The sequence below is a fragment of the Chlamydotis macqueenii genome, chromosome 5 (genome assembly GCF_036417535.1).
Source record: "Chlamydotis macqueenii isolate bChlMac1 chromosome 5, bChlMac1.mat, whole genome shotgun sequence".
Classification (NCBI taxonomy): Eukaryota; Metazoa; Chordata; class Aves; order Otidiformes; family Otididae; genus Chlamydotis; species Chlamydotis macqueenii.
This window is the reverse complement of record NC_141560.1, coordinates 69,438,659-69,455,827: the sequence shown is the minus strand read 5'-3', so window position 1 is coordinate 69,455,827 and position 17,169 is coordinate 69,438,659. Positions and strand designations below refer to the sequence as shown.

The 17,169-nt window shown below is 40.5% G+C and overlaps 1 protein-coding gene across 2 annotated transcripts in view; it reads left to right on the top strand.

Moving 5' to 3' along the window:
- The window catches only part of SHANK2 (SH3 and multiple ankyrin repeat domains 2), a 318,926-nt gene extending 313,131 nt beyond the window's left edge, over positions 1 to 5,795 (top strand). For both annotated transcript variants that reach the window (XM_086748644.1, XM_086748645.1), the window contains one exon: positions 1,590 to 5,795. In XM_086748644.1, the coding sequence (XP_086604770.1) occupies positions 1,590 to 2,163 (574 nt within the window). In that variant the 3' untranslated portion in view covers positions 2,164 to 5,795. The remainder of the gene's footprint in view (positions 1 to 1,589) is intronic.
- Positions 5,796 to 17,169: the final 11,374 nt, after the last annotated feature.

The window sequence follows — 17,169 nt, the reverse complement described above, 5'->3', positions numbered from 1 at the left end:
AAGTCAGTCCCTTTCCGCAGGTGTTCGCAATTGCATCGCACTGGGGAGCAAATCCATTGAGACAGGAGAACCCTACAAGCTACATCCTCCAGAGAGAATAGATGTGGGGTTTGACCCCTGCTGTATAGATCACTTTTTGTGGTACTTCGTTTGGTGGCAATTAACACGAAATCTTCAAGTGGTGACTTAGGAAGAGACTGCAGTTTCTTCTGTAACAACATTTTAAATACAGGGGCTGCAGAACCACGCTCTTCCTTTGGCTCCTTAAGATCTTTTCCGCACAGTGGTGAATCTGCATTATTCATTAAAGCATTTGTATCTGGCGTGGTGCACCCAAGTCATCTTCAGTTCTGCCCAGGCATGACAGGGCATCCTCCAGATTGTCCTCTGGAGTCCGTGGCATCACTTCAAGGATAAATAAATCCTTGCTTTGGTCTGGAAGTGCCTGAATTTAGTTATCTGGCTTTCCTAGTTGGCAGGGTATTTTAGAAGTTAAAAACTTGGGAGCTTAAGGCACTCAAGAGTTCAGTGGAAGACCTGACTGGCAGAGTCTTCTCATGAGAAATAGGGGCTGTGGAGTTAAGCATTTTATGATACGAACAGACCTGAACCTGGATCTTCTGCTTCTAAATTTGTTCCCCAGCCAGTAGATAAAAGCAGACTCGTCTGCTCCTTCACCCACCCCATCAGCCTCACCATCAGAGCTAGCCTCTCGGCAAGTTCCAGGCCTGCTTCGTTTGTAATCCGAAATTTCCTTGAGGCAAGAGAGAGGTGCCGGTGACTTGATCACAACTACATCACCTCTGGGCACACACAGTAACAGGAATTTTTGTCTCCTTAAGTTTTGTGGTGAAGCTGCCAAAGTATCATTTCTGTGTAGAAGGAAACGGGCAGAGAAGTTGTTTTATGAACCTTAGAAGGTTCATGTTTAAAGCATGAAAAAGCCGGCTGAACGGAAAGCAAAATAAGAGGAGCTTGTGGAGCATGTTCTGTGAACGAATGAGAATGCAAGCATAGCCTAAAATCCACCGAGGAGGTGCCCAAAGATCCAAAATCCAAGTTAATAGTGTTCATTATTAACTAATTATTTATTAATGAATTAATTATTAACTAAATGTTTCCAATACTTTCCGTGACTACTACTATTAGCTGCGTTACCTAACAGCGTGTAAAACTGGTAGGCTAAAACTAAAATGAAGGATCCCACCCCTCCATACAATGAGGGGAAGATCAGCTCCTGGTTGCACTTCACGGGGAGCACAAAGTGCCCGTGTGCTTATCCCACTCGGTGTTTCTCATTTAACCGTGAGTCAGTTTGGTGTAGCCTTAAAAAGGACGGATGTGCTCTGAAAGGTGTTTTTCTGAACTGCTCGTAAGCAAAGGTTTTGTTTTTAACTATGGCTTACCATTGGTGATTGTTTTATGAGAAAGATGTAATGATACCATCTTAGTACTCTTAACCTGCTACTGCTCATTAGAAAATGGAAATATTCCAGTGTTCCAAAACCATATTTACCACGCGTTGATGTGGACAGCCTTTCGGCTGGTGGCTGATAAATCTAACTTTCTATGTCTGTTTGCAATTTCAGGAGCACGGAAGTCATGAGTACTGTCTCAGGTACACGAAGTACAACAATCACTTTTACTGTCCGACCCGGAACCAGCCAGCCGATCACACTGCAGAGCAGGTCCCCAGACTATGATAGTAGGACCTCAGGAGCAAGACATGCTCCAAGCCCTGTGGTTTCACCAACAGAGATTAATAAAGACATCATGCCTGCTCCTCTGACTGCTTCTGCTTCGGCTTCATCTCCTTCTCCGACCTTGTCCGATGTATTTAGCCTACCCAGCCAGCCCCCTTCTGGGGACTTATTTGGCTTGACCACAGGGCGCAGCAGGTCTCCTTCTCCCTCAATATTACAACAGCCAATCTCAAATAAGCCTTTTACAACTAAGCCTGTCCACCTGTGGACTAAACCAGATGTGGCAGATTGGTTGGAAAGTCTAAACTTAGGTGAACATAAAGAAACGTTTATGGACAATGAAATAGATGGCACTCATTTACCAAATCTACAAAAGGAAGATCTGATAGACCTTGGAGTGACTAGAGTTGGCCACAGAATGAACATAGAAAGAGCTTTGAAGCAGCTGCTGGACAGATAAGAATAGCTATTTTGCCTCACAAACTTCTGTTGATAACTAGAGATGGGCTGGTACTGAATTACCCCAAATGCCTTGTGTGTCTGTGAGTGCCAGCGAAATTGGGGGTGGGAGGGGGAAAAGAGTTTAATTCCTGGTACTCAGGTCATGCAGACTGTATGCTACATGCCCAAACGTAAACCTAAATATGTTACACGAGTGGGGCCATTTTATTTCAAAGTTGTGGGGAGATATGAGAGAGAGAGAGAACATTGTTAACTTCAAAAATCCTATCTCTTGATAATGCCCTTCTGCTGGAACCATTACGTACCACCTTTCTTTCAATTTAAAATTGCATTTCATTTTTTTTTTGATTGAAAAAGCACTATATTCTCTTCTTGACGTCCCGTCTCCGAGCAGGCTTCCTTTCCCAACCCCTGGTTCATTTTAAAAGGACAGAGTGCTTCATTACCATTCCAACTCATGTTTGGTAGTAACAGAGGCACAATATTAAGACGGGTAGAGGAGTTCATAATACTGGGGTTTTTTTACTAGTTTAGCACTCTGGTTTGTTGGCAGTGCAGCTGGTTGTTCTGCTGGAATTAGTTCCAAGGTAACCTTGCTCTGTTTTACCTGGTATTTCTTTATTTCTGCAGTTATACGTAGCGCTCTTCCAAGGTGGCAGAACAAGTTCTATACATGCTCCATTGACTTGACCTGTAAGACGATGCAGACGTTGCGTAAAAACTGAGGCGGAATGCACACTTAGAGGTCCAACAAAATGAAGCTAGTTTGAACCTGAGACCCCCAGTTTTCAACCAGCTAAACTACCGCTAAGTCGCAATATGAACTCTACAAGCCAGTAGAAATTTGGGGTTATGTACAGACGCATCTTTTGGATTTCACAGTCAGATACTCAAATATGCCGAATCCTGAGAGAGTGAGTGGTAAGTGCTTGGCTATTTTGAACATCAGGCCAAGAAAGAAGAAGATAGATGGATGGATGTTCCCATTGAACTCAGTGGGAAGGCTGCCAGTATTTTAAGTCAGAGAGGGATTTCAGCCCGGTAGCAGAAATGGAAATGTTTCAGCTCATTAAAAAAAAAACAGAAAAGGTAAAAAGGTGATGCCATGATGGAGAGAGGTATATAGCATCTCAGAATGCCTGTGTTATGAGGGCCAGGAGAACTGGGTAGGTATCCAGTTTCTCATTTTTATCGTTGTTAACTGGTGTCGGCTTCGTGACAAGGACAGTGGACCAAGCGCTTTGGGGGAGCGGGATGCTGCCCGTTGGCCTCCAGCGGTTTGTTTGCACGGCTGTTAGTGAGGTGGCAGGAGAGGGGCCCTCACCCTCCTAGAGACCAGGGATGGGTGGTGGGGTGACAGAGCTCCAGAGCTTTCCAGGAGACTTCAGTCAGCAGCAGGGGAACACACAGATTTGGTTAATCTGACTTTTCTTTTCTTTTTTTTTTTTTTTTTTTAAAGTTAACAAGTCTCTCTCTGCATGTTTGAGCTCCCCTTGTAATTAACATCTCTTACTATCTGTGAATTTTGTAGGTCTTTATTAACATAATATTCAAGACGTTCAAGGTGGGTATATCGTGTGTGGATGGCTTGACTGCCTACCTACCATACTTTCAGGTTCTCTTACATTTTGCAAGGTACCTGAACTTTCTTTCCTTGATATGGTCCTTGACATGGTCCAGCCTATCTCTAATTTTTTTATTGTGATTATTTTTGCTCACAAACAAGTGTCTAATTAGGTCTGCAACAGCCCTAGTATGAGTACATAAAGTTTAGCATTTTAAATATCTTTCTTTACTGCAAGTTTAAATAGTTGTACAGATAGTTTATAAGCACAATATTTTAAGAAAATAAGTGGCTGGTCTACTGGGCAGCCTTTGTGCCACTTCAGTGCTAGAAAGTTAAAAACAAAAAAAAAAAAAAACAAAAAAAAAACTTTTGTGGTTTACTACTATTTCTGTGGAATAATTATAAAGTCTTGACCTTTTTAAAAAATCAACCTCATTTGGATGCATCTGAACCAGCAGAGCTGTGTTATATTTTCTATCTTTGCTAGAACTTCTACAAAGGAGGATGAATATTTCTTCAAAAGTGGTTATAGTTACCAACACATTGGATACTCATAAAAAGCAACTTATTTAGCCTCCTGCCCCCTTTACGGAACAACCAGTCTTTTGACTTAACATCTGTTACTACGCTCTATTTGTATTTGAAACTTCCAAGTAACCTTGTAATAAAAACCGAGTACTAAGGCGTTTTACTTTCAAGAGTACTGAATTTTTCCGTAGGCGTTGTAGAAAGCGGCAGTTTCATTCAGATAGTCGATAGAGGCAACTCGAGGCCATCAAATACTTTTAAGGAGTGTAAAAATGGTAATTTAGCCATCATTGTCTTCCATTTGGTGATGCGACAGAATTCCGTAAATAAACCACTAATGCCATGCTCTTTTTTTTTTTATTTCTTTGGGTACAGTTGATATTACCTCTATAACGTGCCAGAAATTACATTAGGAAATACGGTAGTAAAAGGAAAAAAAATGTAGAAGTTGACTTTTAAGCTGCTTTTTGATCACAACCTTCTTGTTGAATTTACGTTGAAGAAGTGCTGATGTACGCGGTAAATTCCAGTTGACGGGAATCCCTTTCTTACGCAGGTGTGTTTCTTGCTCGCGTATCTCTTCAGGTACTGAAAGACTAGGTACAACGCAATTAGTGGGGAAAAAAAAGAGGTTTAACGCATTAAAGAGCTAACGAAATAGTTTATTTTTTACGTTGTGTCTTACAAAGTAAAGGTAAGGAGACCGGAGAGGACCTACTTTCACCAATAAAATACGCCTCTGCCAAGATGAATTGGTCTCTAGCTCTGTGTGATGATTTTGCTACAGAAAGCAATAGTAACCGAAACGACGTTGCCTCCGAGTATTTTCTTCAGGCTGGAAATGTTGGGGGGAGGAGAGAAGACCCTTTTATTTCATGCTACTATGATAGTGAAAACCAAGTTGTTAGAGATCTATGATATTCTGGGTTTTAGGATCAACTTTTGTTTATATACTGTAATTTAAATAAATTGCATTTACATGCCTAGTTTCTGTAATATTTGTGTATACAATACCAAAATCTTACAAGATGTAAATTGTGTATAACTGCACAGACTCCTTTCCCTAGGTGTCTGAGAACATTTTAAGTTTAATTCATATATTATAAAATGACTAGATGTGACTGTTGATTTACAGAATTTACATATCACAAAAGTTAATTATTTGTGGTACTTAAGTTAATAAAAATAGTGATTTTTTTTTTTTTCTCAGTTCTTAAAAAGCATTACCCAGTTGATCTGGCGATGATTATGTGTATGAGCCACAAATATTGCTAATTTTTCCATTACATTTTTTCTTTTCTTTTCTAGATATTAATATGTTTCTCGCTATAGTTTGTGTAACAACTTGTGTTCACGTTATCTATGTTGCTGTAATTTTTGTGCTTTAATTCCTCTTATTTCAACTGATTAAAAAAAAAAAAACAAGCTCCTGTAACTTGCACTTTTCCCCAATCCTTAATACTCTTGTATGGCAACCAAAATTACTGTAAGAAATAAATATAATATTGCACTAAGGTTGTGGTTCTGATTGCAAACAGAGAACACTGTCTGAATTTTTATTAAAAAAAAAAAAAAAAAAGTTGCCAAACTTGCAATCTGATGTTATTGGAAGAGCATAAAATGCTTTAACAAAATGTAGATAGATAGAATTAAGGCAAAATAATTGATTTATTGTTGGGAAAAGCATTTCCTTTTCATGTCTTCTGTTTGGTTAAAGCATCCTTTATGCGGAACATTAGTTCGTTGACTGAATTTCAGCTTCATGTTTGAAATTTGAAAAGTAAAACTTTTCAGCCAGAGGTAGAACAAAAATACCTATCTGTTTGCCTTAAGGTGGAGTTCAAATAATGATGGAGATTTTTTTTTCCTTGGCTGAGCATGTGTGTGGGAATGCATGCTCTCAACTTCTTAGCACTTGTATAAGGCACTCGGTTGTGGATCTGTTCGGCAATTTCAGAAGGCGCTGAAAAGTTGGAGGGGAGGGGGGCTGGAATTTTGGGAGAGCAGAGCAGCTTTATGGAGGAGAAAAGGAACCAGTGCTCCTTATCAGACTTTGTGCATCTTGTGACTAAAAAGAAAAAAAAAAAAAAATGTACCAGCAGGGTATATTTGTACTGTGAATAAACAAGGCTTAAAATGGAAAGAAAAAAAAAAAAAAAGAAACAATTCACATCTTCCTTTGGCTTAATCTAAAAGTTTGTTTTTCTATCTTTAAATGGTGATGCAATGAAGAATATTTTTTATTTTTATTTTCTAAGATCTTGGAATAAATGCCTAGAACTGTTGCCATTTGGTTTCATATGTTCCTTAACTATTATTCTCTTCTCAGATGTTGTTCTAGTTCATCGTTTTTGTATTTACCTACTATTTCTCTCATATTTTTCCAACCACAATTACTTGGCAGCTTTGTTTTGTTAAAAAAAAAAAAAGATAGAAGGTAAAAAACATTTTTTTTTTTTTTTTTAATTTCAGGTATTGTGGCAATCCAGTGATAAGCATCTGTGTAGCTAAATAAAGTCAGGTATTTACAGCGCAAAACAAAGAATGCTTTGCGATTGTTGATGCTTTGTTGGGCAAAGAAATGAGAAGATTGGATCATTGCTGTTGCACTGTACATTGTATCAATGTGTTGTGTTTTGTTTCATCCTTGATTTTCTGTATTTGTCTGTATTTTTCTGCATTTTTTGTGGTCTTTCATTCCTTTTGTCCAAAAACCATGGAAAAAAAAAAAAACAAACCAAAACAACTCAGTAGCTATGATGGGCCAGCCAGAGTAGCACAATTGTAACAACACTTCAGAACACGTGGGTTTTTAAAAAAAAAAGTACGTGCCTTAGAATTTTCAACGTGGATCAGCTACATGGAATTTTACATAAAGAGCTTTATCTTCAAGGTGTCATAGTACCTGACAAAGGGAGCCGGGAGAGTTTTGAAGTGAGAAGTCCACGTGACTGCGTTAGGGGAAAAAAAATGGTTAGGAAAATTGAAATTATTTCCATCTGCTTTAGAAAACATTTTCAGCATTATCAGGCTGATTTGACGTCGTCTGTTCAAATCAAGTGAATGAGTGGGGGGGTGGGGAAAAAAAATGCAACGAGACTGTTATTTTGGGTTCACTTCACTACCACAAATACTTGCTCGGTTAGTCGTGTAGTTGACGTGTACAGTTTTTCGCAGACAAGGTAGCGCGAATAAAGAAACCGAGTGGACTCAATGCTTGTAAGTCTGAAACGGACTGGTTCCATACTGCTGACATCTAGTGGAATCTGGTGGACACAGAGCAATATCAGATCTTTCAAATATGTGTTTGTTTTAAACAATTATTCTTTCTACAAGAAAGAATTTTAGCAAATTTTTTATTACTGTAAGTAAGTTGGCCTGAATATTTAAGTCAGAAAAAAAAGGCTGACTGTATAATGACACAAATTATACACTGGATGAGAAAACTTTAAAGAACGGTAATGTGTTTTCTAGTTTATATGTGGTTATGTTTTATCAATTTTATGTTTTGAATGTTGGCATCTCCATTTGCTCCTTCATCTGCATCAAGCATGTTTTTTGAAATGAGAATATAATTTTTGTCTCCAGTGCTGCAAATCTTGGAGCGTTCGGAACGATTTCAAACGTTGCAGTCGGATGAAGAGCGGATATTTCAGCTCCAAACTGCAAAAGAGTGCAAGGTATTTAGGTCAGGAGTTAGTTCAGACCAGCCGGTGGGTTATTTCCCAGATGTACTTGCAGAACTGATGTTTCATTTCTCAAGAAATATTTAAGTTTTTCCTCAGGACTAATGCTAGAAGGAATACGTGCACGTGTGTGTGAGTTCTTGTATGCTTTTCATGTAAAGGTTCTTGGACAGCGTTAGAAATTAATGTACAAATAGGACACCAGTGTTGCATGTGCTTAAAAATGTATCGGAATAAATGTTGCAGTGTACCTTTTTGCTTTGAAAATCTGAAGAGAATACAATATATAGAAAACTCAAAATGTAATTCATGTTTTAATGGGTTATTTTCCACTTATATTTTTGCAGTATCTAAATGTCTTTAATCTTCTAGCTTCCTTATATACTTAAAAGCAATTTAAAGCAGTTCCTCATAACTTATGAAAAAAAAAACAAACCCTTGGAAAAAAAGGCCCTGTGCTGCACTGCCTTCGGAGCCCTTTGATTCCTTTTCCTTAAGGATGATGTTCTTCAGAACATATCCTGAGGGAAGCGTTGCCTCATTACCACGATGCCAAGAATTCCCAGCTCCCAAAGCGGGCGCTCCGTTGGCCGTAATGAATTGTGAGAACTCCCGAGCATGGTACTCCCTAGCGAACCTGCCCCCCTAGAAAATATTTAGGGAGGAACTCTTGTGACCATGTCCTTCATTTCTCATTTTGTTTTGACCTTGTTGATGCAGCTGGAGGTCTCGTTTGAAGCTGGCATCAGACCTTTTAAGACGAGCAGTAGTGAAGTCATGGTGAAAGCTCTCAATCTCTCATTAGAGGAGGACAGATAGAAAGGTGGCTGAAACACCATTTGCAGTGGTCGTTTACTTATCAGTCCACACGCAGTGTTGAAAAATGAACATTTTTATTACCAAATTGGAGTTTTGTGTCCAAGTGTGCACAAAATAACATTGTGGCTAGAATTTTATTGTTTCACTTCAAGCCATGCTGTATCCTCTACTCTCCATTCGCTCTGTCTCAGCAATTTTGTTAACAAAGCAGTGGATGTTGTTTTAACGCGTCCAACATTCTGTGGTTCTATTTAATTCACCCGTAAGACTTTATAGCGGCCCAGTAACAGATGACGTGCTGTACATTTCACCCAAGGTTATCTGAAATCTCTAATGATGCTAATTGTTCTGCATTACAGAGAAGACCTGAAACAAGGGTAGGTGACTTCCAGAAGATAGATACTTTGCAATTTTTAGAAAAGATGCTTTCTTTCGGAGAAAAACTATTCATGTGCTATGTGTATTCAAAGCAGATCATTTACACACCTTGCCTTTTGGTCCATCATTTCTGCCCACGTCCTCACCCATACTGATAGGCAATTGTCAACCCTTTAAAGGAAAGTCACTAATTCTAGACCTAATGCTGCGTGGATCACCTGTTTGTGCTGACGACAGGGCTGGTTTATTCCCAGGGAAGAGCAGTATAGCACATTATACACTTGGTAAATCAGTGCAATAGAAACAGGGAACATTTGCTCGTACAAAAGGCACCAGGCAGGAAAAAATCTCACCATGGATCCATGGACTGATCTGTTGGAGGTGACAGAAAAATTTGTCTTGATGAAGACATGCACAATACATAGCCATGAAAAGGCAAGGCATGTTCAAGAAGAAATAAAGACCTATTAATAGGAGTGGGCTGAAGGGCGTTCGCAGGAGCTCATCTGCAACAGGAACAGGCGGGATAGGTGTGAGGAACAGCTGCTGGAGAGGTGCAGTGAGTAGGGGGGCTTGCAGCGGGTTTTACAATGACTCAGTCTATTGAACCAAGCAAATAGAAGGCTAAAATGAGATGTTTGCTTTTCCCACTCACATGAGTGGGTGAACAGCCAGGAGAGGGATTTTTAACGAAAAGGACCATCGGCGCTAGAAGAACACGTTACCAATGGGCGGCGCGTAAATTCAGATTGGAAGCTGGGAGAAAGGCCTGACTGTGAGTGGAGTGGGGCCACAGTGTGGTCTCCTACAAGGAGCAGCCTAGCAGGTCATGACCCCAGGTGCTGAAAGGTCACAAATTGAGGGGAAAGCCTCTGTGGATTCCTCACAGCATGCGGTTTACCCCAGGGACCCTTGTGTGCCAACTGTTCTGCCAACAACGCCACGGGCTGGGAAAAAAAGAGGGTGGTGGGAGCCCAGCCTACCCGGGGAAGCTGGATGGAGGCACTGAACCAGTGGTTCCTGGCTGGACTGAGGCATTTGCATTGCACGATGAGGGGTGGCTCCTTCCACGTGAAGCCCTTACTTTACAGGATTTCTTATCTTTTGGCCCAGCACGGCATAGGGGAAGCTGCAAAGCAGGGTGGGACATGCAGCTGGGAAGCCCAGCTGTCACAGTGCACTACACCTGCTACAAGATGTGCTTATATATTTTACATTAAAAAAAAAAAAAAAAAGAAAAAAAGATTCATGATGAAGCACTGGAGCAGAGAGGGAAAACCTAGGGACTACAGCTAAGATGCAAACCCCTCTCTCTAGGCTATAGCATTAACAAGCTTCAGGGGAGAGGGGCCATGTACTGGCAACGGTTTGTTCAGGAAAGATAAAAATCCTGCCACCTCTGCATGGCAGTGCATCCCCTTGTTAAAAAAAAAAAAATAATAATTAAAAGTACGGGTTTGTTTTTCTTTTTTTTTTTTAAAAAAAAAAAAATTACGTGTTTGAGCTGCAGCTTATTAGGGATTACATTCAAGGCTACATCATTCCAGGACAATGCATCTAGCCCTGATGTCACCTTTAGTAAGTGTCATACTGGTTGTTCCTCACCTTCAGGTTTTTGTTTGTTTTCATGGGGGTTTTTTTTTTTTTGTTTGTTTGTTTTTTGTGTGTTTTTTTTTTAAAAATAAATAACTAAAACAGCTCAAGACCATTGGCTTGAGCCCAGCATCGCTCACAGCCTGCCCCCTGCAGGTGGAGGGTTTGTTAGGGCTTTTTTGGGGCAGGTTTTGTTTGTTTGTTTTCTTAATATTACGTCACTGATGACACCATATCCTAGATCTCTCTAAAAAAGATAAAAGCCAGGAAAGCAAACATCAGGTTTTGTAGTACCTGAATTGAAGAGAAATAAATTTAAGTAAGTTATTCTTGACAGTTTGTTTTTTTTTGTTGGTTGGTGGTGGTGGGTTTTTTTTGTTTTGTTTTTTGTTTGTTTGGTTGGTTTTTTGTTAGTCAGTCTCACACGTCCCTCTGTAACAGGGTGCTCTCACGTTATCAAGCTGGACTGAGGTCTCACTAAACCCCACACCCAGGGACGGGAAGAGGTCTCCTGGGAGGCCATGCCCGAGCATCGGGGTGCAGCGGCATAGTTGGAGCCAGGCAGAGGTGGCACCATGATGCACGGTGCTGCTGTCTCTATTATGTTAAATCATCTAAGCAAGCCACTGTCTCTGCGAGATGTATCTCACGTTAGATGAAAGTTTCTGAAATTCGAAGTGCTGGTCTGGCATCTGGTGAGGTCTGCTCCACGTCACATTCCTTTACCAAGAGCCTGCTAACGAGAACATAAATTATGCCAAACAAAGGCACCTGACCCCAGTTCAGAGGCATTTCCACCTCCTCCCACTTCATTGCCTGGTCATGTGGTTTAGCCACGGGGCTCATAAAAGAGAAGGAGCGGGTAGTGGGCTGGTTCTTACCTCTCTGTTGGGAAGAGCTGGGGTTGGAGCTCTGAGGCTGGAAGTCTCCTTCCTTTCCTTGCACAGCTTAAGGGTAAGGATTTTTAATTTCAGCCTATTTTGTTTGAATAGCTCTTGTTTGGTCAGTTTTTCTCCTCCTGCAAGCTGTCTGGTGTTAGGTTATGTCATCCCCTCCCTTCCTCCTTCACTGTAGCATAGAAGTTATCTGGGCAAATAACTAGGGTTGAGTTTTTACTTCAACTTGTAAGCAAGGATAGCATAAACCTTGTAACATTCTCTATAAAGCTTGAAAGCGTAATTTTTAGCAAAACACATCATTTTTTTTTTTTTTTTAAACACTAAATAACAGATGAAGGAAACTTTCTAACTAGAGGATGCTCCATCAGATGGGGAAAATCCTGTCTAGTTAACCACAGTTATAAATCCTATGAAGAACACTTTTCAGAGATTTGAAAGGCAAATCCAATATTCAGAAAAACAGAAACCAAGGTGTGAGTGTCCCCTAAAGGCTGACAGAAAACCTGTTAATGAGGATAGCAGTGTTGCCATCCAGTTGGATAGTGACAATATTCTATTTGTTCACTTAGATAAAACTTCTGCTTTCAGTACTCTAATTATTTGGGACTCTTAGGTTTTATTATAAGAGAGTAAGTTAAGTTTTATCCCTGAACTGTAAATGGAGGCGCAAAAAAAAACTTTCCAGAAAAGAAAACCAACTCGTTCTGGTTTGTTTGGTTTCAAGTCTAAGAACTGTTGAATGGCTGAGGTTGTACCACCAGCCTAGGCTCATCAGTACTGCTCCAGTTGATATTTTGGTGATCTTAATTTGGTAAGAGTGAGTATTTGTACTGTCACGTACACCTAACTATTAAAATCAGAGATAAATGTTAGAACAACAACGTCTATGCAATAGGGCTAATAAAGGGCACAACTTAATCAACAACTTCTAATACGTTTAGAGCCCTTCAATAGCATTTCTTTATAATACGAATACTTACAACTTCAGTGTAAGAGCATTTGAATTTGGATCAATTTTGCAGTTTTGTTTGCAGTTTTCAGCTAGAAAAGCCAAAACAAACATCTAAGGCTTACAGAAGGAAAAGGTTATTTGAGCGCAAATTAGCAGCGTATGCAATTTTCAAAGCTGCAGACCCAGGTAGGACGAGCTTACTGGAGAATTTGTTTCCTGATTGCAATGGAAATAACACCCAATATTTAGCAGAGAAATTGGCTGGAATGTGTGTAGGCCAATGTCCAGGGCTGTTTGACACCGATGAACGTCTACTTTTGACTAACAGCAACGTTAATAATAATGTTAGAATGAGTACAAATATAAATAAGCATGTAATTATGTAGTACCATGTGGGTTAAATGGACGTGCACTGCTGAAGAAAATTATTAAGCGGCTGAGCTAGGGTGTGGAATGGCACTCTTAGGAGAAGATGGCCAACAGACCTGAGAAACCTCACCTGAGGAGACAGTTACTCTCTCCTGCTTTTTCTCAGCATGGCAGACAAGGGATCATTAGCTGATCTTGCCTATAAAAGTGCTTACCTTTGTATTAGGAAGAGGTGGTAACTTGGCTCTTCTTGGTGTCTACCATGAAATAGGAGAGCTCTGGTAACGGTTGTTGAGGGGATGAAACCCAGCCATGAAACAAAGAGCTGTGTCTTGGCTCTGGATCTGGCAGTTAGCAGCTTCCTTCCTTCCAAAGCTTCAGCAACAGCGATTCCTGTCCAAGATTCAACAAAACACCCAATGCTATTTTAAGAATGTCTTCGCACTTCTACAGGCCTACCTGAAGTTTAGCTTTGATGTCAAAGAAAGGCCATTAATTACTAGTGACATATGCACCGTAGGCTTTATTCCAGAAAACCCAGACCTTTAAATTAAGATCTTTTGCATTAAATGCTAGACTGTGGACCTTCCTTACAAAATCAACATGACATCGCTTTCACTTACAGCAACTACTGCAAATCCAAATATGATCCAAAATATTCTCTAACAGAGGTATCAGCTACAAGGTTGCCCAAAAGGGCTTCTGAAAAATCAAAACTGAACAGTCGCAGGTAGGATTGCCTCACCTGAATTTTCTCTCACAGTGTTATTATCTAGCAATGGCCTATCCATCCTAAAACAGGGTCATCTCTGATGTGACAGTGCTAGCCAGGCATTTTTCTTAGCCCCATGCTATCATCTGTTGGTTTAAATCAGACTTGCATCGTGGTCTTATCTTGCCAAGGAAGGCCACTACAGCACAGCTACGGTCAGGAGTCCACAGAAAGGATGGCACAGCTTCAGCACGACACAAAGCTGAAGTGTTAAACCACTCTCACCATCGCTCACCTTTATTTTACCAAAAGTAGGAGATGTGAAATCAGAAACTACAGATGCTGCAAGAGGGAACCGGCGCGTGGTGGGATGCACAGAGGACTGCGTTTATCAGCTGGAGCTTTCTTCAGGTCACAGCGTGAAAACTGGGACGACAACTGGCAAAAGAAATAAAGCAGTCACCCAAACAGCTGTAACAGCATCTGCATTTACCAGGAGCAACTGAATAAGCCAGCAGCTATGGAGCAATTTAATTCATGCTGAATTTGAATACCAATCACTTATTCCATAGGGCTATGAAATGACCATGGACTCCTTTTAGGCTAGTGTCATCCTGGGAGCTTCAGATTTTTGAGCATTAATTCACCAAAGAATGTAACTTTTAAAATTCTTCTGCACAGAGGAGTGATGCGGGCGCAGGGTGGATGCTGGCATCGTACTTGCTGCTGCCTCCAGCGCAAGCTCCTGCGTGTGACTGCTTCCCGGCCTGTCTCTAATCACTGATGCTACTGAAGCAAAATATTTCTTTATCCAGTTAAAAAGTTCTCATAATTAGTCAATGACAGCTTTAGTAGGCTCAAAACAGTGAGGAAAATTACTATTAATAAAAACATTTTCAGTGGGCTTAGATAATAGCAACAGCTGAAACAGCTAGATTTTTTTTTGGCTACTTAAATAGCAATAATGGTTACATTAATTTTGGCCAATTTAGAAAAAGGTCATTAAACTCTGATTTTGAGGAAAGCTGTAGCAGACTGCCATGTGCCTTTTTTTTCTTCCTTTTTTTTTTTTTTTTTTTTTTTAGGTTCCCTTGCTGCCTGCAAGGTTCTTTCCAGGCAGTCAAAGATGCATCCCCCCTTTTCTGTCTGAGCTTTCCAGATTCTGGGACAAATGTGTCAAGGAAAGCTCTTTTGATCAATTCAAATTCCCTTTCTGGAAGCCATCCAAGGCACTACTCAGTACACTTAGCATCGCACAGTTGAGATCGATTTTTGTCCTTTTCCTCTCTCCATGGACTAATACATCAATTTCCCTTTTGCCAGCTAACTTTACAGCAGTTTCTGTAAATCATGGTAGAAGCAGTGTGCTCAATGTGAGGAGAATTTGAAGAAGCTTCTTCAAATTCAGTAAAAATTAAGCACCAGGTCTTCAGTATCAGAAGATATGGAGAAGCATGCAATAACGTGTCTAGAGTATTGCTGCCTGAACCTTGAAGGCTCCACATCCTTGTATAACGTAGAAAGCCTGCAGCAAGGTGAATACCAACTACACGAGATGGCAGCAGTTCTTGAACCTCATACCACAAGGAATCGCCTTGCTGGTTGAGCATTAACTACCTGTGGGTTGTGCTCTGAAAGCTCCTCTTACAGGATGAAGTGTTTCAGAAAAATCACAGGTGGCTTTAAGTCTGCGCTTTTGCAAAAGCACTCATCTAAAAGTAGGTGCTTCAGATTAATATCCTTGGTAACCAGCATTTGCTGCTCTTGATAGAAAAGCAACTTTTTAAAACAAGAACACACTGAGATGACTGTGGCAGTAAACTTTCTAGGTTCAGGAAAAACTGTGGAGGACACATACAATATGAAATTTTGCTGGTATGCATCTTTTTTCTAAGCCAGTTCCTCTTCAGAGGAACTTCCCTGTGCTTAATTTTGTAATTTCCCCTGCCTCCTGCTTCTCTTCCTTGTTAAAAGTCAAAAACCGGTTAGGATGATTCTTGCTATAGGCAAAATTAACAAGTTGGTAATGGCCCATTGCACATAAAAACCTAGCAAAATACTCCACAGCTTCAAGGCTTTATATAAAATAAATTGGATGCAGGCGCATTCTTCACCATCCTCTTAAGCCTGCCATCTGTGCAGACTAAAAATAAAGCAGCAGCTTAAGGAGAGGTTTGATAAAATGCATCTGAGAAATGCATTGGTAAAGCTCTGCCAGGCTCTTAAAAATGACTTTGAGATGCTAACCCTGCACGCTGCAGAAGGGCTCTTCATCACTCTTGTTTTTCAGCCAGCCCCTACGCGTTCTGCTCGATGGGTAGGACAACTCCAGCATCATATGTACAAATACTTTACTGAATGTTCTTACTATATGCTTACCTATAATTAATTTAAAGAATGACACTCAGAAGTGTAAAATCATCAACTGATTAGACAGTGAATGAAATCCATGCCCCTGCTGCCTTCTGTCAGCTGCAGCCCCAGCATGCTGAGGAGCGACAACGCGATTGCATTAAGCAGCCACAGGATGAATTCCAGGTGCCAGGAAAGTAAATAGCTCACCCAAAGTCAAACAGTGAATCAGTAAGACAGCCATTAACAGAAATGAAGGGGCTTGCTTGCTGCTCCCATTAGTTACCTGGGAGGAGGGCTGAGCCAGCCCTTCTGCTGGTGAATGCAGATAGTGTGGAGTAGGTTTGTTGTTTGTCTTTTTTTTTTTTTTTTTTTTTTCCTCAGCAGCAACTGTTTCAGGTAACTTGAGCAATTACTGCTGATGAATAAGAGTGATCTCCACACTTCAACACTTGACTGTATCTAATCTCATAGTAGCAACAGTACAGTCATAACACTGCTACCTAAATATACCTGACAAGATATGAAATCAATCTCCTATAGAACATCTTGCCACACTGTGATAGTGAGATCAGTAGTTTAATTAGGGATGAAATCTTCTCCACTAGGTGAGGCAATCCATGAATGAGCTCCAAAGACTTAATATGTAAAATATGGCTGATAGTGTCACCTGATTTGTTCTTCCAGTAACTCAATTTCTTCCATCTTACTCTGACAGAGGAGATATAGACACAAGACTGCGGTATTTTCCCCATGATGCTATTTATGACATTACCTGCAGTGAATTCACACATGGTGCTGCTACTTTCTGTTTGAGCTTTTCCCTTCTTGCTAGAAGCTCATCTCTTGCCAAGCAGGGAGTTCTGGCAACCTCCTCAGGGCCTGTCAGCAGCCCTCATACCTCAGACCCAGACCTTGCAGCCATACCCCATGTGCCTTCATCCAAAAACCATCAAAAGCTTTAACAACCCCACCATCCAGCCCCCGAAAGCCTACCTGGGTGTGCATGGTTTCTTCTCAAATCACGTGCTTTTAGGGTAGTAACGGCTCTCACTCACTGTATTTTAAGACTTGCGGCAGTAAGCTCTGAAGCTTTGGCTTTCCTGTTAATATAGTAGCATTAAATAATAATTAGAAAAAAGGTGTTAG